Raw genomic sequence first — 25,366 nt, 5'->3', positions numbered from 1 at the left:
TTTGTCACTGTGTTCTCAATACAGGAAAAAGCAATGGATCTTAAAAAATCCTTACAAGTACATATTTAAGCCATTCAGACCATATCCCTTTCACCAGTGAAAAGCTTCTTCACTGAGCAATATCAATATCAAACTATAAATATTTAATGGTTTACTTTCAATTTCTAAAAGAAAAGTTGATACACTAAAGTGAGACATTCTATACATATTAACACAGAACCAATGGACACATCAAGTTTTCTCCATTCATCCAGAAAAAAGCCACAAACTGGAAGTGTTTTTGCCAGGCTGATAATACAGACAGTGCTAAACTATAGCAAAAAAGAATACTTGCATAGACGGGGAGAAAAAATCAGCACTGATTTTCTCTGCAAAAAGTGCACTTGTGAGAAAAAACATACAGTCCATAGAAGGGTGGAAGGGAGGGGGAGTACTGCTGAACCTGTTTTAGCATGTAAACAGAAAGTCCTGCCAACATAAATTTCAGAAAGAAAGCACTCAGTGATGCCATGAGAAATTATCTAATGCTTTCCTGTTAGGACACAAAATCACTATCAAAATTTTAACAGGGAATAAGAGAGTTTTTGTCACATTTCACATGAAAAAGAAGGCCATGTGCACAACCTCACCCATGACAGAATTTGACATACAAATCCCCCAAGTCCACACAGAGACAGAGGTATATATTTAGTAAACAAACACCTATGTGAACTGATTTGTGAATGACTGACTGCAAACAAAAAAATTAAAAAGTTAAACATGGCAAAATTTATTTCCATAAATATATAGAAAAATTCAAAAGAAATATATATAAAACAACACCTAATTAAAAACTAAAACAAAACTGCATTAAGTAGTGCAGGGACGCAGCAATTTAAAAGAATCTTGAAACAGAATCTGCCCATGAGACAACACAGAACAGACCCATAAAAAAGAGAGTATCTTAACTTGAAAGTCAGGACCTCTACATTTCTTATACCTTGTACGATTTATATTTTAAAATAAAATTTGCTGAATTTCACCTCTGTTTTAGCTAATAACCATGACTTTAAAAGAACAGACTATATAATCCTGCAAGTTCTACAACAGGTTCAAAAGACGATGATGGGCAAAATATGCTTAAAAACATTAGGAACTTTTCATACTGCTACAGGACAGAACAGTTGGTGGCTGGTCACAAATGGTGCTCGCCAGGGCTCAGTACTGGGACCAGTTCTGCTTTATATATTTATCAGTGATCTGGACGAGGGGATCAAGTGCACCCTCAGCCAGCCTGCAGGTGACCCCAAGTTGAGTGGGAGTGTTGATCCGCTGGAGGGTAGGAGGACTCTACAAAGGATCTGGATGGGCTGGATCAATGGCCTGAGGGAAATTTGAAGAGGTTCAACAAGTCCAAGAGCCAGGTCCTGCACCCCGGTCACAACAGCCCCAGGCAGCTCCACAGGCTGGAGGCAGAGTGGCTGGAAAGCTGCTCAGTGGGCAAGGCCCTGGGGGTGCTGGCTGATAATGGATGACAGGATCCAACTGAGCCCAGGGGGAAAACAGGACCAATGGCATCCTGGCCTGTGTGAGCGATAGTGAGGCCAGCAGGACCACCACAGCGATTGTCCCCCGTTACTGGGCACTGGTGGGGCCACACCTTGAGTGCTTTGTCCAGTTCTGGCCCCTGCATTCCAAGAAAGACATTGAGGTGCTGGAGCATGTGCAGAGAAGGGCAACAGGGCTGGTGAAAGGCTTGGAGCACAAGTCCTGTGAGGAGCAGCCTAAGCAGCTGGGGTTAGGCTGTCTTAGGCTGGAAAAAATAAGGCTGAGGGGAGACCTTATCACTCTCCACAGTTACTTTGAAGGAGGTTGTAGCAAGGTGGGGGTCACACTCCTCTCCCAAGTAACAAAACAAGAGGAAATCACCTCAAGTTGTGCTAAGGGAGGTTTAGGTGGGATATACGGAAAAATATCTTCACAAGATGGTGGTGGTCAGGCCTTGGAGCAGGCTGTCCAGGGAACTGGCTGAGTCACCATCTCTAGAAGTGTTTAGAAGACTTGTAGATGTGGAATTTAGGGATATGGTTTAGTGACGGACTTGACAGTGCTAGACTAATGATTTTACTTGATGATCTTCAACGCCTTTTCCAACCTAAGCAATTCTATTATCCTAAAACTGTAAAATCTTTAATAATTTTTACATCTACACAATAAGTTAGGAACAAAGTAAAAAAAAACCAAAAAAACCAAAAAAAACTTTCCATGTGTAAAAGTAAAACTACTGCATAATAACCCCATAGCACCAATTTACTCACATGCACAAGTATTTCCCTTCCCAATTTGATATGGAAGGAAGTCCATTTCCAGGTTGAGTGATGAACTTTTACTAAGTAGCTCTCTCCTTCAACTGGCCTGAACTTGTGGAAGATTCAGCTCTCCCAGTGGGGACTCAGGTTCACTCCTCTCCCCAGACACTGATGAAACTCTGTGACTTATGATGTGATTTCCATCAGCTGGGCCTCAAAATGCCCAGCTGTGAGGATTGCTGATATAACCTAACCTGTGTCTGACATCATCAAAAAGAGGCTGATTATCCGTACAGGGAAAAGAATTGAGACTGGAATAGGCCAGGAAGGAATGCAAGCAAGAAAAGAAACCCCACAAGCTTGCATCCACTATCTTTTAAAATTTTGCTGTCAGTTGTAGAACATTCAAGAACATTCTTCAGCAGTGTCCTATGTTGAAACAGGACACAGGGGGAGCTCTGTCAAGAAAGGAACAAAGAGTATGGCAATAACTAAACACCACTGGTTTCATTTGCTCCTATAGGCCTTGTGACCCACAGTGGATGTCCGATATGAGAATGTATAGTCTAGAGGAGGAACAAAAATGGCCACATCAGAAAAGAGATGAAGGAATAAATTCAAATAGGAAATTATTACATAACTGTGCAAGCATTTTCTGCAAAAGATTTTATCAACTTGAGCCTGCATGAAATAAGCTCTCAAGATTTTCACTAAGAAGTCAGAAGCAACACTTCCAATTAGGTACCAAAGGAAGAAAAAACAAACAAAACACCAAAACCAAAAAAGTCCCACAAAAAGAAAAGACCAATTATAAATAGGCTTCATAAGCATAGGAGAATCTGAACTGAGCAATGAGATAGTCTCTGATATCTGCCTGTATAACTAAATGTTCTAAGTTGGAAAGTTAGAAGGTCCTATCATGTTTGATGTTCAATATGTGTGACATACACATTAAATACACAAAACGTGGATAAAAAAATCCCTCTGTATAGTCATCATATATTTATTGCTTTTTTATTAACCAACTCACTCTCATTAGAGAAACATGTGTTCCCCTGTGGCAAAGATCTCTTCAACACTAAAAAATAGAGCCCACAAAAACATACAACTCAACTCCCCCAACCTCCCTCCTCCCCTCATCCCCTCAAAAAAACAGCCTAAAAGAGTAATTTTCTATGTTCTAGCATTAATGAAGAAAACCAAATCACCTGGCTGAAAAAACTGCCTTCACGGTAAACTTCTTTTTTTAGTTCTTATATTATTAAATACATGTTTTTCTAGATATTATTACTGATAACACCTTCAGGTTATCAAACAAGAAAGAAAAACGCTTAAGCATTCTAGATATTAACCATCCCTGTATAAGGAAACTTCAGTACATTAAGTAACATATCTATTGAACATGTGCTGTATATATACGTATGAGTAAGATCTGGAATCGCACACACATACCCCACATACTCCACAGATTATACTCATCATCACTTCTATTCTGCAATACCAAACCAACAGTATCATGTCTCCCTTCCTTAGAAAGCAACCAGTCAGGAATACTACACCAATTCCTCTCATTTCCTCTTTAATTAAAATCTTCTGAATTAATCTATGAAATGTGGACAAACTCAGAACATGGGAAAGTGAAGAAGACAGGGAAATCAGGAAAGAGTGATCACATGAACAGTCCACATATTTTTACACAACTAACTTCTTTCACTCAACATATTCAATCTCAACACAGGCAATACAGAGCAATCCAAGCAAAATCTTTCAGAATTCTCAAAATGAGATTCTGAAGAACTTTAATCCTACTAGAGCAGGATCAAAACCAATACTTTAACCAGGTAAAGCTATGCTATCTCAAAACAAAATTGCAACTCAGATAAAAGAAGATATTTAGTGAGGAACAGTGTCAAAATAACCCAAGGAAGGAGCCCATATGCGGTCTCCAAATAATGAACTGTCATTATATGCAATTACAATTAATAACAAGAGGAGAAGTAGAACAACAGTGTACTGTTCCAAGAATCCTCCTTTAACTGTCACAACTATTTTCAATAATTGTAAATCCCAAGAAGAATATGTCCTTAATCTGAATTGTAGAGCTGGTAATAATTAATAACAATATTTCCTAGTCTGATGAATATGAAATGCTCAAGGTGAAGACTCAAATATATTTTACAATGCCTAATGATAACAACCATGAAATTGAAAGCCCCTGGTTTATGCCCACTTGGTAAAAATTACCTCCTCGATTGAAATTTGCTGCCTTTTAGTTCATTAAAAAGTAAAATGCTGTTCTTTAACCACCTTTCAATGTCAGTTACCATGTTTCACCTAAGGGCTAGTAACTTTCAGAGGAATAAATTGTGAACATCTATCTCTATTCCAACATGCATACAAGTTAAAGTCTGAAAAACTATGTAGCTTCTCAGAGGATAAGGTGCTAAAGAAAAACATTTACTAGCAGTTGATCAGGGTAAGTGGTTTACAAAAAGTTTGTCTCAAAATAATTCCCCTTAAAGGAAGGCTGGGGAAATAAAAAATTACATAAAGAATTATCCTGAGAGAACCTGATGGTTAACTGTAGGGGCATGTATGATGGTGTACTGTAAAAGATGCAATGGAATTTAAGGCAGTATTTCCAGTGAGTACAAAAAGTCTCAGGTAAGAAAAAAAAAGTTCAAGGTAGACTATGAAAAGCAATTTTTCAGCCTAGGAGGACAGGAAAAATCACAATATTTTGACAAGATAAAAAGTAAGGCACATCCCAACAAAATTACTGCCTACACCTCAAGTGCTTTCTTAAAGCCAAAAGACAGCCTTTTGTGGAAACTCAAGTCACACTAGTAATGTTTTAGATTGATTTCAACAAATGTCCAGCATCACTCAGGAAGCTGAGTAGTCCAAAACACTCATCCTTAATTTAATTAATTGAGTCGCTGAATTATTTTGAACTGTAAAATTATTCTAGAGATTTTCCTAACAGTACAGAAGCCAAAGGATTAAAGACATCAAAGTCTTGTCTGATGCAATACTCAGGGATATTTTTCTACAGGAATCTTAGAACTAATTAAGTAGACTATACCATTCTCTTTTACCAGCCTTGGTTTTTGTGTAGTCAATGAGGACAGAAGCTATATAAGAGATCCAACCAGGACACATTTATCTACTGCACCTACTTAATTATTCAGTGGGAAAGATTTCCTGCTTTACATACAACACAAAAAGACCACAGTGTGATGCCAAGGGCATGCAGGCCTAAGAGCCATAAAGAAACAGCACCCAATCCTTCAAGCAGTTATTAGCCTGTCATAAAGACATTTGAGTGGGTTTAACACCTCCATGAAACAAGTAGGCAAAAGTCTTCTCCAGCTTAAAGAAGCAGCTGTAAACCTTTACCATTTAGTGGTTTTCAGCACTGTTCTTTACACTGCTGGGGGGAGGTTCAAACACCTTCAGAAAACTAAGAGGAGTTTACCTCTTCACTTACCTGAAATGGAAAGCTATGATGGAGCCCTGAATTACAGTTCAAGTAATTCAACAGACACAGAAGCTCTTAAACCTCTGTGACAAGACACAATGTTATCAAACTTGAACTCTGAACTGTCTGCCAGCAAGAATTAACTGCAATCCAAGATCCTGTTATTTTCCTTCCTCAGCTCATACCTTATTGGAGGAATGAGGTGAGAAAACCTGCAAAGTGGATTTTCAGTCTCCACAGAACAAAAGAAACTCTAGAAAAACCAGGAATATGTATAATATTTATGCCTTAATAATATTTTTTGCATTCTTTTATCTTTATGCAGAAATGCAGTGCAAGATACTGCAGGAAGAGGAAACTAAGCTAAACTATAGGCTTCACTTCATAATTGGAATTCTTAAGGAATTAGAAAAATTGTAAGCACAGAATCTGTAAGAATTCCAGCTTGTTTAGAGAACAAGCAGTTAAGGCCATAACATATATAAGTAAAATTACATACATACATAGGGAACACTACGATCTTTATTTCCTTTATACAGCAGTAGAAAACAAAAAAGGTAATTGTAGTGTAAATAGGGTGGAAAAAAGACTATGACACTACTAAGGAAATAGAGAATGGAAAACAAAGCAAAGACTTACTTGGCTTTGGGGAAAAATGTCACAAGAGAAACAGACTGTACATTTTCATAATTTATTAAGGGAAAAATATCCTACAAAATAGAGAATAAAATTAAGACTTAGAGTTTAAAGTATTATCTTGACTTTATTTTTTTTTCCACAGAACAAATTATTAAATGATTCAGGAAGGTCCTTTCAATGCTTTTCAGTTGTTAGTATAATTTTACATCATTTACAAGAAAAAACAAGCAGTTCTTACTTCTACAATAGCATTTCAGTGACTTTTTTTTATTTGGATTAAAATACTTTAAGTGACCCCTGCTACATTGAGGGAACTAGTGGAATACAGTATTGTAGTGTTACATACAGGACACTTATAAGAACTCTAGAATAGTGGAACCCAAAAGCAGTTTTATTGTTAAAAATATCTATGAATTACATACCTAGGACATATTTTTCAGGCACTAAGAATAGCAATTAGCAGTTCTAAAGTTCTTAAATTTATTTATATTAGTATTGTATGTGATTATTGAAAAAAAATCCCCACTACGTTTTTGGTTTACCTAATGTAAAACTCAGCTTTATCTTCTACTTCTAGCCATCAGAAAGATAAATAGCTGCATGTAAGGTGTAAGACAGATTGAAAACTTACAAGAACTCTGAGCAAACTGGATAATGGACAGTACACAATCAATTTTACTTTTTTCATTAAGGTGGTAAGCACAATGTATTCTGAGAATATGAGGCAGAATTGATCTACAGTTAAAAAGAGAAAACAAAACAAAGCAAAAAACCTACCAAAAAACCCAAACAAACCAAAAATCACTTATAAAGGTTGCCAAAAGCAGACCAGAAGCTGAGGTGCTTAAGTAATATGTAATGTCATCAAAATAAGGTCACTGTGGTACTTTGGCTGTTCTTTCAAGTGACTATCCAAGCAACATTTTGCTTTTCTTTTTTTTCTTCCTCCCAGTGGTATACTTTCATCCATTTGTATTTGTTGAACAAAAAATTAAATTCAACATGAATACTAAATAAACAGTACTGAAACAAACAATAAAGAATTATCATTTCTAAGACATAGGCTAAATTTATGCCTTGATAGAGTTCACTAAATCTCCTCTCATTATCAGCAACTCTTTCAAAAAGGAGTCTGAATTAGAACTCACATGTAGTGTATTTCTACAAGTTTTCAGTACAGACAGCTAAGACCAAGAATTGCGTAATCACAGAATATGCTGAATGGAAGGGACTGACAATGATTATCGAGTCCAACTCCTGGCCCTGCACAGGACATCCCAAGAATCACACCATGTGTATGAGTGCATTGTGCAAATGCTTCTGAACTCTGTCAGACTTGCTGCTGTGACCACTTCCCTGGGGGGGACCTGTTCTAGTGTTCTCTGGGTGTAAAACCTTTTCCTGATATCCTCCCCTGAATCATGCCATTTCACGCCACTTCCTTGGGTCCTGGTCATAAGAGTGAAGGGATAGGTACCTTCTCCTCATAAAGATGTTGAAGAGCCCAGCGAGGTCTGCCCTCAGTCTCATCCAGGCTAAACAAACCAAATTACCTCAGCTGCTCCCCACAAGGCTTCTCCTCAATGCCCTTCCCATGCTTGCTGCCCTCCTCTGGATGCTCTCGAAAAGCTAAATGTCTTTCCCACATTGTGGTGTCCAAAACTGCACACAGCACTCAAGGTGAGGCCACACCAGCGCAGAGCAGAGTGGGACAATCCCCTCCTTTGAGTGGCTGATGATGCTAATCTGATGATCTGATGGCCCCCAGGACAGGGTTGGCCCTCCTGGCTGCCAGGGCACAGTGATGGCTCAACTTGCCACTGACAGGACCCACAGTTCCCTTTCTGCGGCACTGCTTCCAGCCTCTCATTACTCAGTGTACACACACAATCAGGGTTGCCCCACCGAAGGTGGAAAATCCAGCACTTGTCCTTGTTAAACCTCATACATTTGGTGACTGCCCAGCCCTCTGATTTGTCTGGGTCTCTCTGAAGAGCATCTCTGCCCTCAAGGGAGTTGATAGCTACTCCCAATTTGGTGTTACTGGCAAACTTATTCCTCTGAGACCTATGTCTAAGTCGTTAATGAAGATGATGAAGGGCACAGGGGCTGAGTAGGAAGCCTACAAAACCCCACTAGTGATCGGTCACCAAAACTCTGATGTCACCCTGTTTACTACAACCCTTCGCACCTGACCTGAGAGCCAGCTGCTCACCCACCACATAATGTGTTAAACATAATGTGTTTATCAAGCTGCAGGCTGGACATTTTGTCGAGGAGCATACTGTGAGAGACAGCATCAAAAGCTTTACTGAAATCCAAAAAATTACATCAACTGGCTTTCCTAGGTTAGCTAGGTGGGTTAGCCTGTCATGGAATGAAATCAGGTTTGACAAGCGGGACTTTCCCCACCCAAAGCTGTGTTGGCTGTGACTGATGAGCGCATTGTCCTCCAGGTGTTTTCCAATACCTCCCAGAATAATCTTTTCCATTATTTTACCAGGTACTGAAGTAAGACTGAAAGGTCTAGTTTTCAGGGTCCTCCTTGACCTCCTTGAAGACTAGGATAGCACTGGCCAGCTTCCAGTCAGCTGGGACCTCTCCAGATTACCAAGACCACTCAAAAATCATTGCGAGAGGTTTTGAGATTACATCAGCCAGTTCTTTGAGGATTCTTCGATGAATCCCATCAGGCTCCATAGATTTGTACAGATCCAGCAGGACAACAGATCCCACTCAATTCCAGAGTAAACTGGGAGCTGATGATTCCTGCAGTCATGGTTCTCCAGTTCAGGGCACTGAGACTCCCTTAGTCCATCACCCATGTTGAAGATGGAGGCAAAGAATGCCTTAAACACCTCTGCCTTGCTCCTGTCCCTGTTTGTGAGGAGACCATTCTAATCCTGTGATGGGCTGATGTTATTTTTGCATTGCCTATTTCCATTAATATATTTGAAAAAAACCCTCTTTTTTATCGCTCCCCACATTTCTGGCAGCTTCAACTCTAACTGAGTTTCAGCTGCATAAATTTTCTCCCTACAGTGGCAAGCAGCATCTCTGTATTCCTCCCATGCCACTTGACCCTGCTTCCACTGGGCATACACCTTCCTTTTTTGCTATATTTCCAAGAGAAGATGGCTGTTCAGACAAGCCAGCCTTCTGCCTCGCCTGCTTGACTTCTGACTTTTGGGAATTGCCTGCTCCAGTGCCCTTAGGAAGTGATGTTTAAAAAGTGACCAGCACTGATGGACCCAAGCACCTGCAAAAGGGACTTTACTTAGCATAATTCCAGTAATACATGCTCCTTGGGGCCAACAGCATTGATCAGTGAAAGAAAAGTAATTATTAAAGTCAGTTTAAAATCTATTTTGTTCTCTTGTAAAGAGGAAATACACCCAAGTTTACTTGAATCTTAAGTCAAAGAACTAAGCAGCATTATAACTTTATTTTGCATTCGTGCATGCTATCTAGATTTATATATAATAAGAACACTGAGACAAAGAAAAATGGCCAACAGTGTTCAGCTTAAAAGACAAACCTGAGTATCAATAGGTGATTAAGAACTGCAAATGCATAACGAGGATTATGCTTAGCGCCCAAAAACAAAGAAGTGAAGAGGTAGGTCATAATCAACTTTCTTCTGCAAATATCCTATAGCTGCAAGGACCTTCTACAGCAAAAGAGTAATTTGTCAGAAAACAACTCATTAAAATGATGTTTACTGTGAAGATGTTGATTGGCATTTATCTTGTGTAAATGTAATGATCTGGAATTTCATTGTTTGAATTTATGTAATCCAACTAGGCTACCTTTAGAGAAAAAATAACCTCAGTGTCTCGATCAGGATGCAGCATGATGTCAGGACTACGGTACTTATGTCAGAATTGCCTCTCCATACATTGTCCCACCCTTGTGGCAGCTTTAACAAACTAACTCTGAAATAAAGTAAGACAACCTGGGGGAGCAAAAATGTGGTCCATTTCATTCCATTTCATCCTGACTGACATGACACAATCCAACATGGGAGGAGAGGGATGAGGAAGAACACATGGTCAGACATAGGCAGAAGAGGCAGGGAAAATGACCACCTCGTTACTAGAATCAAGGAGGAAATGGAACCTCGCTACCAGGATCAACTCAGTCTTAATACTAGGCCAAATGCTTAGACTGTGAGAGCTAACATTCGATGGGTTAAAGTAAAATAAAAGCTACTCCTCAAAACTGTAATCAAATGAAGAAAAGTCTGATTATTAACCCAGAAAAAGGGTTAAAATAATACAATCATACAGTAAGTAACTAGCATTTTACAGGTCAGCTAGTAGGAAAAAAAGAAGGCAGTATAAAGGGTAAATTTTCATACAAACAGCAATGCATCAGCTGGGAGGAGTTTCAGGTATCTTTTTAAGTACCAAAAGGCCATTTCAGAGACATCTGAGAGCTACAGGCAACAATACATGCTAAAAGACCACTGGGAAACAGGAGCTGACTGTTCAGCCTCTGCAGCAGTAGTAACATGGTCCTATGACCCAAAAGTAAGAATTTAAAACAAGCAGAGTCAACTCATCATTAAGGAATCAATATGCAGATGTATATTTTTTGTCCAGCCTTTTATAGTAAGAGTAAACAGCAAAGAATTGTGCATTCCTGATTTTTTTTAATTGAAATGTATCTCTGCTTCCATGATATTCACTAATAAAGCCTTTTTAAAATTTCCAACTTCCATAAGGCTAATAAATTCTAAACTTCATAAAACAGATTTTGATGCATACATGACCACTACAATATTTGGCAAAGAAGAAATCATTGAAACAAGAATAAAATCATGATACAAAATAAAGGGATACAGATGTGTATTTTTACTCATACATACACATGTAGTGAAAAGCTTCAGAACATATGTTTTAAATGACTGTTACCTAACCCTTACAGAACAACATACAATGTACATGAAATAAAACAAAAAATTGGGTTGAATAGAATAAGTAAAAACTTTTAAGAGAGAAAACATGCATAAAACTGTTTGGTTGACAGATCAATTATTCATTTTCAAACAATACAATTGAAATTTATTATACAGGAAGGATACCACATCGTAATACATGTCTTTCAAGTTTCATATAGACAAGTAAAATCAGAGATTTTGTGCGTGTACTTTGCAACTATTTTTCTACACATGTAGATAGCATTCTTTGCATGACTAGGCATTAATTAGTTAAGAGTTACATATTTTGTACAGACTATGTAGTTTATATTTTTTTAATACAATTTGTTATCACATACCCACGTGTCTGCATGAACAGGCCTGATGTTGCTGAGAAGCACCTCTTCATAATTTCCATAATCACTGAATTTAACAACTGCAGTTGTCCCAGAAGAATGGAGAGCTTCAATTTCCGCCCGGTAGAACTTAAAAGAGAAATTTTCAACGGTCACAAAATACAACCAGAAATACCACAAATTCTTAAAAACTTCCTTTTCATAAATGTCTCTGTGTAAGTGTATACATACTGAGTCTTAGTCAGCATTACATTTTGTTTTAAATTTGTACCAGATATGAAACCAGATATCTTAAAATTCCACATGGCAGACTCCAAGGACACGGCAGACTGTATTTAGAGTACTCATTGAGAAGACGCATGGCTTATTTAAGTAGACTAAGCATTTAAAAGACCTGTTTTCATCTCCCTGAAAGCACAACAAATTCATCACTAACACAAATGCTGCTGTATACAGAGAAATGCTATTGTAAGACGTTTACTTAAAATATACATCTGTAAGTGCTTATTAGCCATATACTGATATGGCTTGTATGTGCGTACTTGTATACCTATGTTATCACACAATAAAACATTATGAAAATATGATGAAAATATGGTAAAACTGCCTCTTCATAAAGTCCTTTTTCTAAACACAAAACTTGGGGGTTTTTTTACATTTATGCAAATATAGCTCTCTTGAAGGTATTAAATCAATTTTACCTGACTGAACACAAAAAAATCACCACCCTCTGACATGGTTAAGCTCAGTACTGTATTTTATCATCACATTTCAGAATTGTCTTAGAAGTGATTAGCAGCATTTACTTAAACTACCAAGAAACCAACTACTGCTCAAAACACACCTCCTAATCTGCTGAATACATAACAGTCTGGGATTATGTAATATGTACTTATCTTGCAAGGTCTGTACTTTCAAAAATTTCAAGATCTCCCTTCAGAGTAATGCAAGTACTCTGAAAATAGGAAAAAATTCAGTAATATGCCATTATACTTCACACTAATCCATCCACTCAAGCTACATATTCCTATTTAAGGGAGTCAACTGACTGTATGTTGCCACTACCAAAAATCCTGCATGGTTTATCATTGGTTTTAGACATACCAGCAAAAAAGAGAAAAATAAAGTTATGCTGCTGTGCTAATGCAGATTGGAAAAAAAAAAAAAAAAAAGGAAAACACAATAAATATAATAACGTAAACTTCACCAAAAAAATTTAAAAAGCAGAAAAAGGTGTGAATAAAATGTACTTAAAGAACAACAATATTTAAGGTAGTTCTCTGAATATCAGAAAGGGGCAAAACCCAAAAAACTACCCATGAAGAGTGGCAGACACCTCTTGAACAGGTGATGACAAATCAAAGAAAACAGTCTGAAACTTTCTTAGCAAAGGAGAAGAAAGCAAAATGTCCTCCTGCAAGAGAAATCTCATTAATAGAGAAAAGGGCTGAAAATAAAGTATTTAAACTTTTAAAAATCAGTAATACAAATCTATCATGCAGCATAATTAATTTGTCCACAAATTCTTTAGCTGATAGCATACAAGTGCTAATCAAAATTAAGCCTTTTGCTGTTTCTGTTCTGTAATGACTGAAAGAAAACTGGCAGGTTTTTTACAGCCCCATTCCTGCAGACCTTATTCTTCCTTTGTGCTGCTAAAGGTTGTGTGCTGACTTGTTCCAGAAAAAGGTATTACACATCTACCATTATATTCTAGATAGCACAGCATCCTGCTTTTGTTCCTCAGCAAAGAATATGGGCACCTAGATCCACATTCATCCCTTCAAATTTTTGGCACTTAAGTCAAATGCTTCAGTAAGGAGCTTAAGACATCCTAAATTCCACGTACATGACAGAAACAAGGACTTGATTTAGGGACTTAAAAATTTTGTGCAGTGAATGCAAGTGACATATGTAATAAATGTAAAAAACAGAGCACGGATCTAGGCAAGAAGCACAGTACACACCTATGAACAAAGGCCATGTCTCTGTGGTAGTGTGCTAAATATCTCCCCCATATGCGTAAGAGAACATTAGAGGTACAATTTGAGATAGTTCTCATTTGGCAAAGGCATACCTTGTTGTCTTCCCAATAAAGAGCAAAGCATTCATCCCCTGGTCTCCAACTTTTTCCATACTCCATGTGACTTGATGGTTCCAGTATTTTCTCTGGTTTGATGGGCCCAGTTCTCTTTTTGGGACCGGTGTTGTAATACAACATTTTGTCATCAAAAGATGGGATGACAGTGGGTCCTGATGATTTGATAGGTCCTACTCGTCTTCCTTTCTGATGATGTTCAGTATCTCCATTTGGTACAGCACTAAAATTATCAGTCCTACTTGGATTTTGGTAATCATTATTAATACCAAAATGTTGCTCACGTTTTACCATAAAGGCTTCACTACTTATTGTTCGTGCCTTCCTATCACAAAAATTTTCGGAATTGTGTGTTTGGTTTTCCCTTTTCCCACGTTTCTGGTTATTGTTGTCTGTCACATCTTGAGCAGCAGAATTTTCCTTGAATTCTGAGAAAGACACTCCTTTTCCTGCTCGGTTTTGTATGTTGTTATCCCTTTTTTTGAAAGTAATATCACTCTGGTGAGTGGTTATGGGATAACCCAAATCCTTTGACCTATCATTTCTAGGATAATGTCTGTCACTTTTATTTTTTTCATCTGTCCAGTGTTCTAAAGAGCTGTGCCTTTCAGGACCTCTGTTTCTTGGTAACCCACCACCTTCCAAAGCCTGCCTTGAATTCTGAAAATCCTTTTGAAAGCGAGGGGGTTTCTCATTCCTTGGTTGTCTCATGTCATTGCGAGAAACATGTCTTGAATGATTCTCTTTGATGCCATTCTGTTCTGTATTCATAACTTTGTGCTGTACTTGATGTGTTGGCTGAAATTGCAATTTTGGTTCTACAAAGAAAAAAATTATTTCGATTAAAATATTTAACACAAATACATTTTAGAAAATACAGTTTCAGACTCTGATAAAGCCACAGTATTCTTCAGAAATATATGCACGTTTGTGATATGGAAATGGAATGGTACACAGAGAATTTACCAGACACATTTGAAGTGCAATTCCTAGTTATTAGAAAATATACACTACTCTGGGTTGTACTGAGAACCAAACCACCTATGAGCAAGGGAAAAGCCAGGCATAAATTTCCAGATTACTCGTTCCTCCCTATGGACATCAACAACCCACTTGAGTAAGAGCCCTTTACACAGAAAAATAGAATTCCAAGATGGAGAAAGGAGGAGAAAGGAAAATGAGGAGGAAAGGGGAATACTTCTAATCTGAATTGAAACTTTCTGTAAAAATATCTTGTTAACAGTTATTCAGGATAAAGGAGAAAAGGCAAGAATCAGAAGTGATAAAATGAACAGGGCTGGCAAAATGTAGATAACAAGAACAGTAGCAGAGCCCGGGACTCTGGAGACTCTGATCAGTGAGCCAAAACAGGACCTTCTCAAGCGTCACCTTTAGGAGCTTCAACTAGAACACTTAACTGATGAGAATAAAGACAAGATTATCATGAATACAAGTAAAGAGAGGAAACATGCTATGGCCTGCTGGAGAGGAAGGGAGCTGTGGATATCTGTGGAACTTTTTATGGAATTACGAGCTTTTCAGGCAAACATGAAATTTTTAATGAGTTGTTTAGGTGAAGAGCAAAAGGAGGGGAGAAAGGAAGATGAACCCAGGGGAAAATAATGAAATGAGATTAAACAGGAGAGCTGCAAGTAAGTAGATTCCTGGTCATTACAGTTTTGCATATGATCACTGTAACCTGTCTCATCTCCTTATTAAATTCTTTCTAAATTCTCTGTTGTGTATGTGAGGGGACATGTTTTTAAACTGGCAAAGTTAGAAGTACCTCTTTATTTCTTCTTTACAAATGAGACATGAAAATACTGTTTTCTTCACTTTATATCTGTAACTTTTGACTCAATAGCTTCATTACACTTTTTCTCTTCTGTATAGTACCAATCTTACAGACTTCCTACCATCTAGAAAGATTTAACTTCCAAATTAATTAATTAACGTGTTTGTTCACAACATTCTCAATTTATACTTCTCTTCTGGTAGTAAAATGCTCAGGTTTCCACACTTCCTATGCCCAACCTAAGCTCTTTGTTCTATTCCTAATGTTAATTACACACAAAATGACTGAACAGCTCGATGACCCCTGAATGTTTACTCCCTTGTACACACCATTACAGAAAAATGCATATAAAACTCTAACCTAATTCACTATAAATCATCTTATTTAATATTCTGTAATATTAAATTAATTAAAGTCACTGTTTCAACAGAAAAATAACAGGAATGGGTTCATGACTAGATTGGGCATGGTAATACTTTCCTAGGTGGCAGGACATTAGGTTTGACTTAAACTCAAAATGTTTCCTCTTAAGGGCTGTCCTTTGCCCTTTTTCTAAATGAATAAACATTTCCTGAGATGAGATGGGTAGTGACAGTACTTAGTACATACAAGGTACAAGGACTCTATACAACAAATGCATGCAAAGCAGTTACAGTTTAGTTAAAGCCTCGAGGAAAAAAACCAAAACATAGACATATTCTTCTATAATTCAAGAAAGTTTACTGAAACTTCTATTCAATTTCATGGCATGTAATGAGTAATTTTACCTACTGTCTACACAACATAATGTGATCATAACATAAAAGCAACAAGCTGATTTGAAAGTGTGTTGTATCCTTTTATTACAGGGTTTGTTTGGGTTTTTTAATAGCAGTAGAATGTTAAAATAATACTACATGTTAGACAGCAGGTAAAGTGACTAGAGAATTTTAAAACAGTAAACACAGTTATTTTTTTCTAAGTCTCTTTACTGTGACATACAAAGGCTGACATGAAACACCTGAGATTTTTTAGTCTAAGCCTAAGGTATGCAAAATCCCAAAAACTTATGTTTTTTACAGAGGTGCAGTTCTTTTGCTAAAAGCTTCCCTGGAGACTGCATCATACACAGCAGCCTTAAATGAGCAGGACACATTACCTGATTGATTGACATGCAAGCACAAGTCACTTGCAAATGGAAACTGCCAAGTAACAGTAAATGTTACTTTGTCAACAGTAGTCAACAAAAAAAAGCCAGGAGACGAGAATAGCACTAGCTCTTCATGTATTTGTGCCGTCTGGTCTGGTCACCAAAAAAATGAAGGGATTCTACAGTTTCTTTATGAGAAATAGGGATCAAAAAAAATCTTCAAGGGATCCCATTAAAAAGTTGTCTACCACAACTGCTTCTACTTCCTGCCCCAACTCCAACAAACCATTAGCAACTGTTCCCAGAAAAGTAATGCCTCCTACAGGGCTATAACAAATATTAATTTGGCATTTAACAAGAAGATGTAGCAAGCTACTCTCAAACAGTGGGATAGGTAAACCCAGTTGTCATTGTTGCAACCAGAAGTTTTGGGAACAAAAATACGTTTAAAAATTAACGATAAGGTTCTTGTCATCTACAGACCTTGTCATCTTGTCATAGGAAGTTTTGAGATGACAAGCACCGTTTGTCAGATTGGAACCCTCACTCACTCACTTTGGCCTTTGTATGTGATGATGCAAGAGGACCCTACAGGACCAGTCACATTCCCCTGATTACAAGGAACCAGCAGGACCTGCTGCACATGGAAACCCCAGCCAACACAATTTATGAAGTACTGCCCAATGCACAATGGAATTTAAAGAATACGGTTTCCTGTGGTCCTCTCCTGTGGATTTTATCATGTTTAATAACATGGTTAAATTTGATGAGCGTGGTCCTCCCACACTGGTGGCAATGTTTTGGGTTTCTCCTCTCACACTGAATAATACTTTGATGTAACTGTATGGAGGTATATCTTTGAGACAGCCACCTCCAGGGCATGTTCTATCTTGTACTGGTCAAAAGATTTAAAAATTAGAAGATAATTAGTGATACATTTGCACACACTTTGTGTAACGAAGTAAAATTCCCATTAGCCAATAGCTTTGTCAAGTTAAATAAATATCAATGTAATTCTTTCTAAAATGTAGCAACACTGAGGAACAGGGACCTGAGTGCATATTTCTGTTGAAACAAATCAAATACAAGCTGAGAAGAGTTATAATAAATAAGTGAAGAAAAAAATCCAAAACATTCTGCATTGTATTCACTACAAACTTTACTGGATTAAAGGACTCAAAAAAAGATTTTTTTATTGTTCCTTAAAATGTATGAAGTTTACTATATTTGTCTCTTTTACATTTAAAGACAAAATAAAAGTACAAGCCTTGTAACATATGTCATCAATACTAACATACCAATACAACAAATAGAAGTGATTTTCTTGATAGTCACAATTAGGTCTAACTAAAGTTCCATTTTTAGAAAAAAGGCTGAATAAGAAATATGACTATTACTCAATTTGGATGTCTTTTCAATAACATTCCATGCTTGTTGAAAATATGGCTACTGCATGGCAGATTTAAAATGCTACCAATTTCTTTTAACTCCAAAAAGTCAGACTCTTTTTTTTCCCCTCCAAGCACCCTCACTCCCAGATATTTAAATAAATTGTGTGACCACAAAAGGAAACAAATATTTTTAATTACATTGTATTGCATTACCAATTTATTTCAAACCTTTAATTTATTTGGGACTAGATAAAGAGTAATGTTCATTATTCATTAATACTATAGACAGAGCTCTTGGTATCATCTTATTCTTTCTAATAATCCTTGTGTTTACTTATTTAAGCTGGCAAAGACAGACGAGTTGTTCCTCATAACAAAAGAAAACAATAAGAAAATTAAAGGAAAAAATCTTTTGTGTTCAGTAGCAGAAATTAACCAAGTGCAAGCATAGGCAGCTAATTGAAAGCAATTTTGTCTGCTATTTGTGTTATCTCTTGCAGTCAGGAGGTTTCTCTTGCCAATATTCAAACTACTTAATTTCAACACAGAAATACTTTCGTAGGCACCACCAACTATCCACTTTAATAAATAAATAAATAAACAAATAAACATGCAGTTTAAAGATAAGGATATGTTTGTTTTAATTCTTTGCATTTCATTCAAATAAAGTATGTTTAAAGCATGCTGTGCTTTACAATTAAAGAGCTAGAAGATCATGGAGTCAGGTATAATACTTTTGATAGCTGTAATTACTTAAAACAATATTTCCATAATGGAGAAGAGGAGATAAAACATAAAAAATATCACAAGATATCACTTATGGGGCAAAACACTACCATGCTTTCTTGTAACTAATAAGTACTACTTAAAAAAACAAAAAAAACCAAAAAACCCAGCAAACAAGAAGAAACTTAATGTGCTGTCTTAACTTTCAAAAGAAATATAAGTACCTCCTAAAAATACAAAGAAATTTCAACTCATAAATGTTATTCTGCTTGGTCTAAATGCAAATACAAAAAAGTACCAAATCAAAGGAAAAAAATTCTACAACCATTCTGCAGTTCCTGTTCAGCAATAGAATCACCCAGCCAGAAGTGAATTTAGACATTCTTCACACTACTAAGGTTTCAGGCGGAATTAGAAACAGTAGATAAGAAAAACAAGGAGGTATGCACAAAGCAAATCAATCTTCTGCGTACTTGAAAATAGAAACAATTCTTTTTTTCAGACACTTTCTCTCCCCAGATCACATAAGATTTTGAAGAAAATTTGGGGTAGTACGGGATTAAAAAAATATTTAGCTCAGTTCAGCAAAACTGCCTTTTGTTTTTTGGATTTTACATCAACTCCCAGTCATTTAGAAGGAATTATACTCTGCCTGAAGTATATAGGACTTTAATGCTTGCAATAATGATAAATATGGCCATTCCAGGTAATTAGCTGCTCCTGCTGATACACTTACATGTAACAGTAAGGACTTGCTCATTTATTCAAAACCACTGTCCCTATACAAACCCCTTTCTTTCTCAATACCTAAAAACCAATACGAGACTTTAGAGACCATACAGGACAGTAAGGTGCCAGAAATACTGCAGAACAATCTATCTTCTTTTATATGTAGTATAACAGCGTGTTTGGTGAATACAAATGCAGAAAAAACCTGCCAGCCTGGGCACTCCTTCATGTATTACTGTGCAGGAAAATCAATGAAGAGACATTCTTGACTTTGTAACATTACATATTTGAGTTGCTTTGATCAGTTTCTCCAATGTGCCTTTCAATTCTGACCAATACTTTTCTAATTCTAACTGAAACTATGTTTCTCTACTGCTCATAGAAGACAGGATCAAATTAAATTTAGGAGGTACTAGTTACACATACATCCTGTTTTCTGCAGACATTTGGATGCAGACTTCATGACTTAACAGTTCACGGTGCTAAATATGGTCAGTGCAGATAGATCACTCAGCAAACACTTTTAAAACTCCTGTCATCTCAGTTTGAATGCAACTTAAGACAACTAATAATTAGGAATTCAACTGAAATTATTTTCAAAGCAGAGGCAATAAAATGGCAGAAAATTAACATTAAAATATATGATTTTAAGGATTTGTTTGAATTCATCAGACTGCAGAGTTTTTCTCAAATTTGGCAAGGAAAAATCACTTTTGAAAGTAAAAAATACATATGCCTATGTATTTCTTGAAATATTCATTTAATAGACTCTGCAAGCAAAACTAAAACCTGGCATACAAACAGAGATGCTATCCTATGGGCTATACACACTCAGGAAAATAAAAGCTAAGAACATGAAACTAAGCAACCACTTCAAAGCCTTACGAAGTACAACATCTATGTTTTTCAGGAAAAAAGGCAGAAAGATTGAAAAGAGCTTCACAAAATAATCAGAACACTTTCTGAACTCTTCAAAAATGCTAACAACCTACGTTTGGTTTTTTTTTTCAGGAAACTATGGCTCAGGAATAGCACACTGGATTACATATTGATTACCCAGATAAAGTGAGAAAAACCAACATAGTGATAAAAAACATAAAAGCAAAAACCTTGTGTGTCATGCTGGAAAATATGCCAGAACCTTTGGTAACTGAAGGAGTAAAAAAACCTTTAAAAAGTTCTAACAGAATTATGTTTTTCTTTTTATGACATTTATGGAATCTTTTTATTTTCAATTAAGAGTACAAAAACTCATAAAAGTGATCTGTATTTATCTTTAAAACACAATATTGAAGACTATAAACTGAAGTAAATGTAATAAATATATCTGGTTTTTTACTCACATAACACTATGCTTTATTGTCTACATACATGCACTAAATCCAAAGGATCATATAAGTACCCCTAAGCAATCAGTAGTATCATTTTAGAAAAGCAATTCACTCATTTCAGGAGTCTTGATAAACTACTATTACCTACTTACTACAAAAACCCTGACAAAAATAAATTTATAAAACCCACAGGGATTATTTCTTTTATTTTCCTTTAAATGTCTTTCAGACAAACATAAAAGCCTTCTGTAATATCTCAATATAAGCACAAAATGTATCCAAAGGAAAATCAATGTTTGCAATGTAAGCCAAAAACACTACCACTGTTTTCATTTCTGCTCATCGTAAAAAATCCATCTTTGGTAAGTAAAATGAGTTGTCAAGAAATATCTCAAATATCATTCCCTATATCTGCTTTCTGAAAATGTGGTTGTATTTGTTACCTGACCAGTTTATAAAATTGCATCACCTAATGCAGAATGCTGGTGTATTTAAGTTATTTTCTTTGAATATTTCAATTTTTGATAAATACAGCAAAGACTTATGATAGCATAAATAAAGATTCATGATTCAGAGAGAATCCAGTTAGATTAACCAATTTTGGTTAATGTCATCTTATTTCAAATTACTGACACTCAGAAATCTAACCACCGCTGAGCAATTTATTTGACCTTTCTTGAGAGGAATAATTCTCCAAGCACTCTGTTTTTTTTAATGACTGATTGTGGAGGAAGTTCTAGGAATCAACTTTTGGATGACAGAGTTAGGGAAAATAATTCTACCTACACTATCCAACATTTGCTCCAGATACAACAATTTCAGTAACTCACCCTCTACTGTTAGAGTACCCATTTTGGATTCCAAGAAATCAAACAGTGTGCTTGGTGCAGATGGTCTGGCATTTCCTAGCTCTTCTTCATCTTCAGGTCTTATTCGGCCTCGGCCCTTCCCCTTACCTGTAAGCATTAAAGGCTTTTTGTGAATGGGCAACAAAAAATTTAAAAGCACACACATGCTTTCATTTGATTTACAAAATGTTTATATCTTCTGTCTTAAAAAAATTCTGTAACAGAAAGGCAGTGATAGGACAAGGGAGAACAATTTTAAACTACAGGAGAGATTTAGATTGGATGTGATGAAAAAATTCTTTACTATGAGGGTGATGAGGCACTGGAACAGGTTGTCCAGAGAAGCAGGGGATGCTCTGTCCTTGGAAGTGTTCAAGGCCAGGTTGAGCAGCCTGGTCTAGTGGGTGGCGTCTGTCTGGGAGGTGTGTGTGGGGGAGGTGGAACAAGATGATCTTTACTGTCCCTTCCAACCCATGCTCCTCTGTGATTCTAGGATACACATTTCCCATTTAAGCCTAATTAAACATCTGACTTCCAATTCAACAATTTTGACAAGAATATTATACACAGAAGCCTTTCTGAGGGATTTGCTTTAAGGTTTGCAATGCATTCTAACCTGCAGGAAAAAAACATGCAAATATGCCCTTCTATAACTACATTAGTAATCCACCATACACAAATTCTTTGGCTTGTAAACAGTTTTAAAGCATCTCTTTGCAATCTTTACCTCTAGGTGGTGGTCCCTGAATGGGTTTCTGTTTATTGTTGTTCAGAAGAAAATTTAATGCTGCCTCTAGGCTGTTACTGTTATCCATAAGTGCCTGTCTTGCTGCTTCTTTGCTAAAACCCATCTCTGTTATGTGTTTTAGAGCCTTTTCATCAACCTGAAATGAAAGGTACACACAAAAGTAATAAATACAACACTCTACAAACACACCAGATTTTTCATTAATTTTTCTTTTATTTTTAACTGAAACAATATTTCTTGTTTATTTCAATATTTTAGTTTTATATAAAATCTTTGCATATAAGCTCTAAAAAACCAGGTAATCAAGGGATTTTTTTTAGTAGTATGATTTTTAATTCATTAGTTTCCAGTTCTACTACTACAGGCCTTCAAGCACAAATTCTCCTAGTCTATATGAAAACTAAAAGAAATATCTCAATATGGGTATCAAAACTAGCCATCTGTTACAGTTTGAACCACTTCACAACTTTTGCAGACAATGCTAAACCCACTTACTTCTTAAAATATGGATAAAACATAATTGGCTAGAGGTTTTACAGAAAAAAGCAAAAAATGCAAACAATTTACTTGTGCAGAAATGCAGGCTCCATTATTCCAAACTGTATAGAGCATAATGACAAAAAGTCAAAACAGGAATCACATAGCATTAAGTATAGAAAATAACATTGCACCTTCACCAAAATCATACCAGTAACCCGTTTACTTCAACAGCCGCCATCAAAAACATTCTTAACTGGAACCCCATGAATATAACCTACAGGTTCAAAAATAGCCATATCAAGACCCCACAAAAAACCCACAAAATCCCAAGCCTAATGGAATCTAAACTCTGAGATACATACTTAAATTTTACTGAATAAGTGTTTAGCCCAGAATCACAGTGAAACTCATAACTATCTCAGTAAGGTACAAGAGCACCATAAGCATTCTAAGCAGACCTCAAAATTAATTGAAAGGAAAGTCATCATTCCTCAAGGTATTTTGATCTTTTTCTTGTTATATTTGGGGCTTTGTTTTTAATCTTACACATTCAACACTCCATTAAAGTCTTCCATCTTACCAGTTCTCGGTAAACACCTTCATTCTTCCCCTCTGGTTTTGCTATCTTCTCTTTTTGGAACAGTTCCCTGTTTCGATTCCCTCCAGCGCTCACACTGAGATTGCTTCTGTTACTACCACCACCTCCTCCAAATGTCTTGGTCTTTAGATAAGCACAAAATAACATTTCAGCAAATAGAAATAATGAAAATATTTAGCTAGTAGAAAAAGTAGAAACTTTTGTTGCACTGGGTTTTTGTTGGTTTTTTTTTTAATTATGCTCTGGGTCAACAAATAAAGCACTAATTTACACACACAGAGAAAAAGATGAATTTATTAATCAGGAGTTTTTTCCCCTGTGCCCAAAGGAGGTTGTAAAAAGGGTATATAATTCTAGCTGTTACAACTTACTAAGCACTTTGAGAAATAAACTAAAAAGAAGACCAAAGGAGAACATAAAAACCTGACACATTAGAACTAAATTTCCTAGCTATTTTTTCAGACTGAGTTCAGTGAATCTTGGGGGTTTTGAGAATTAAAAAGAACAGATGAAAATTGATACCCTGTATTTATTACTTGAATCTTATTAGCAAAATTGTACACCCCTCATTTTTTAGTAGTGGTAGCAAAATCATATCTACAATAAAACATTATGATACATTTATTAGCTTAATTAAAATAAGAACATAGCCATCAATTCAAAAGGACTCTAAGCCTGTTCATCTTTTTAAAGACACAGGAGTAGAATCATACGCAGGCAAATATCAGAAAGCATTTGTCATTTAGGAGATAAATACTTGACAAAAAAAGATCAATCAAAGTAAGTAAAAAGCTGCAACACATGCATTCTAACCTCTTTGCTCTTCGCTACTTCTGCAATAGCAGCTGTTCTCTGCTTTTCAAATTCATCATTGTCCGCAACAGGTTTTACAGTATTTGTCATTTGCAGAGTCTTTCTGCGATCAAGATCTCTGCTATCCACTTGCACATAAGATGCACATTTCTGAAAATGCAAAAGAAATGTTTAATTACTCTTCTACCTGCTCTCATTTGAAAAAAGACTCACCCAAGTTTTATTCCATTAGAGTAGCAGACCCTCAGATAAAGAATATGACCATTAGCTAGACATCATGATGCAATCACGACGATTCTTGGAAATTTGCTGATCCTTGCCTAATTCTTTGGCATTTCAGAAAGGACTGCATAAATGCCTACATGATCTCACCAGCAAAATCAAAGGCTCCACACAATAAATAAAATTAACTTTGAAATTGGGAGGAAAAATGTTACTGGAAGCTGGCACAACATAGAGACAGGATTAACACAGTTTTGGGTTGTTTTATTTTTAACAGGCACATTTTTTATATCCAAGTTATCAAGATCTAAGGTGTTTTGACAGCCTTTACCTAACTGGAACAAGGTACATAGATATCATAATACAGGTACTTTTATACTTTTAAGAAGTGACAAAGAGAAGTACACTATACCTGCCCAAAAGGTACAAAAGGAGGAGGGCCACCTTCTGTTCCAATGTTACTCCTATTGTGTTTTGCCAAACTCTGTAAAAGAAAATTAATAATTAATAAATTGCAAACAGAAAACGGATTATATGATGTGTCCATTTCAGAAAGAACATGAAACTTTCAAGACGGGTATTTTCAGCAGAAAAGAAATTCATATTTTTAAATCTTGGGTCACCTAATTTAAGAAGAGGGCTGGAGGAAAGGCAGAGGAACAAAGAAAATTATGGAATTTTGCATAATTACTAAGGCATATAGAGCACATGTAGAAAATTCAGTTATATACCAAAATCTACACTAATTGAACAAAGCAGAACACAAATAGGCA

At 36.3% G+C, this 25,366-nt stretch overlaps 1 protein-coding gene across 2 annotated transcripts in view; it reads right to left on the bottom strand.

Annotated features, from left to right (window-relative positions):
* Positions 1–25,366, bottom strand: part of TDRD3 (tudor domain containing 3) — a 93,815-nt gene that overhangs the window by 12,551 nt on the left and 55,898 nt on the right. For both annotated transcript variants that reach the window (XM_038129775.1, XM_038129850.1), the window contains exons 6-12: positions 25,006–25,077; positions 24,372–24,521; positions 23,541–23,681; positions 22,460–22,616; positions 21,715–21,840; positions 13,763–14,601; positions 11,689–11,814 (exon numbers count right to left, since the gene is read on the bottom strand). In XM_038129775.1, coding sequence (XP_037985703.1) covers positions 11,689–11,814; positions 13,763–14,601; positions 21,715–21,840; positions 22,460–22,616; positions 23,541–23,681; positions 24,372–24,521; positions 25,006–25,077 — 1,611 coding nt within the window. The remainder of the gene's footprint in view (positions 1–11,688; positions 11,815–13,762; positions 14,602–21,714; positions 21,841–22,459; positions 22,617–23,540; positions 23,682–24,371; positions 24,522–25,005; positions 25,078–25,366) is intronic.

This window comes from Motacilla alba, chromosome 1 (genome assembly GCF_015832195.1).
Source record: "Motacilla alba alba isolate MOTALB_02 chromosome 1, Motacilla_alba_V1.0_pri, whole genome shotgun sequence".
Classification (NCBI taxonomy): Eukaryota; Metazoa; Chordata; class Aves; order Passeriformes; family Motacillidae; genus Motacilla; species Motacilla alba.
The sequence above is the reverse complement of the archived record's forward strand: the minus strand, read 5'-3'. Positions and strand labels throughout refer to the sequence as shown.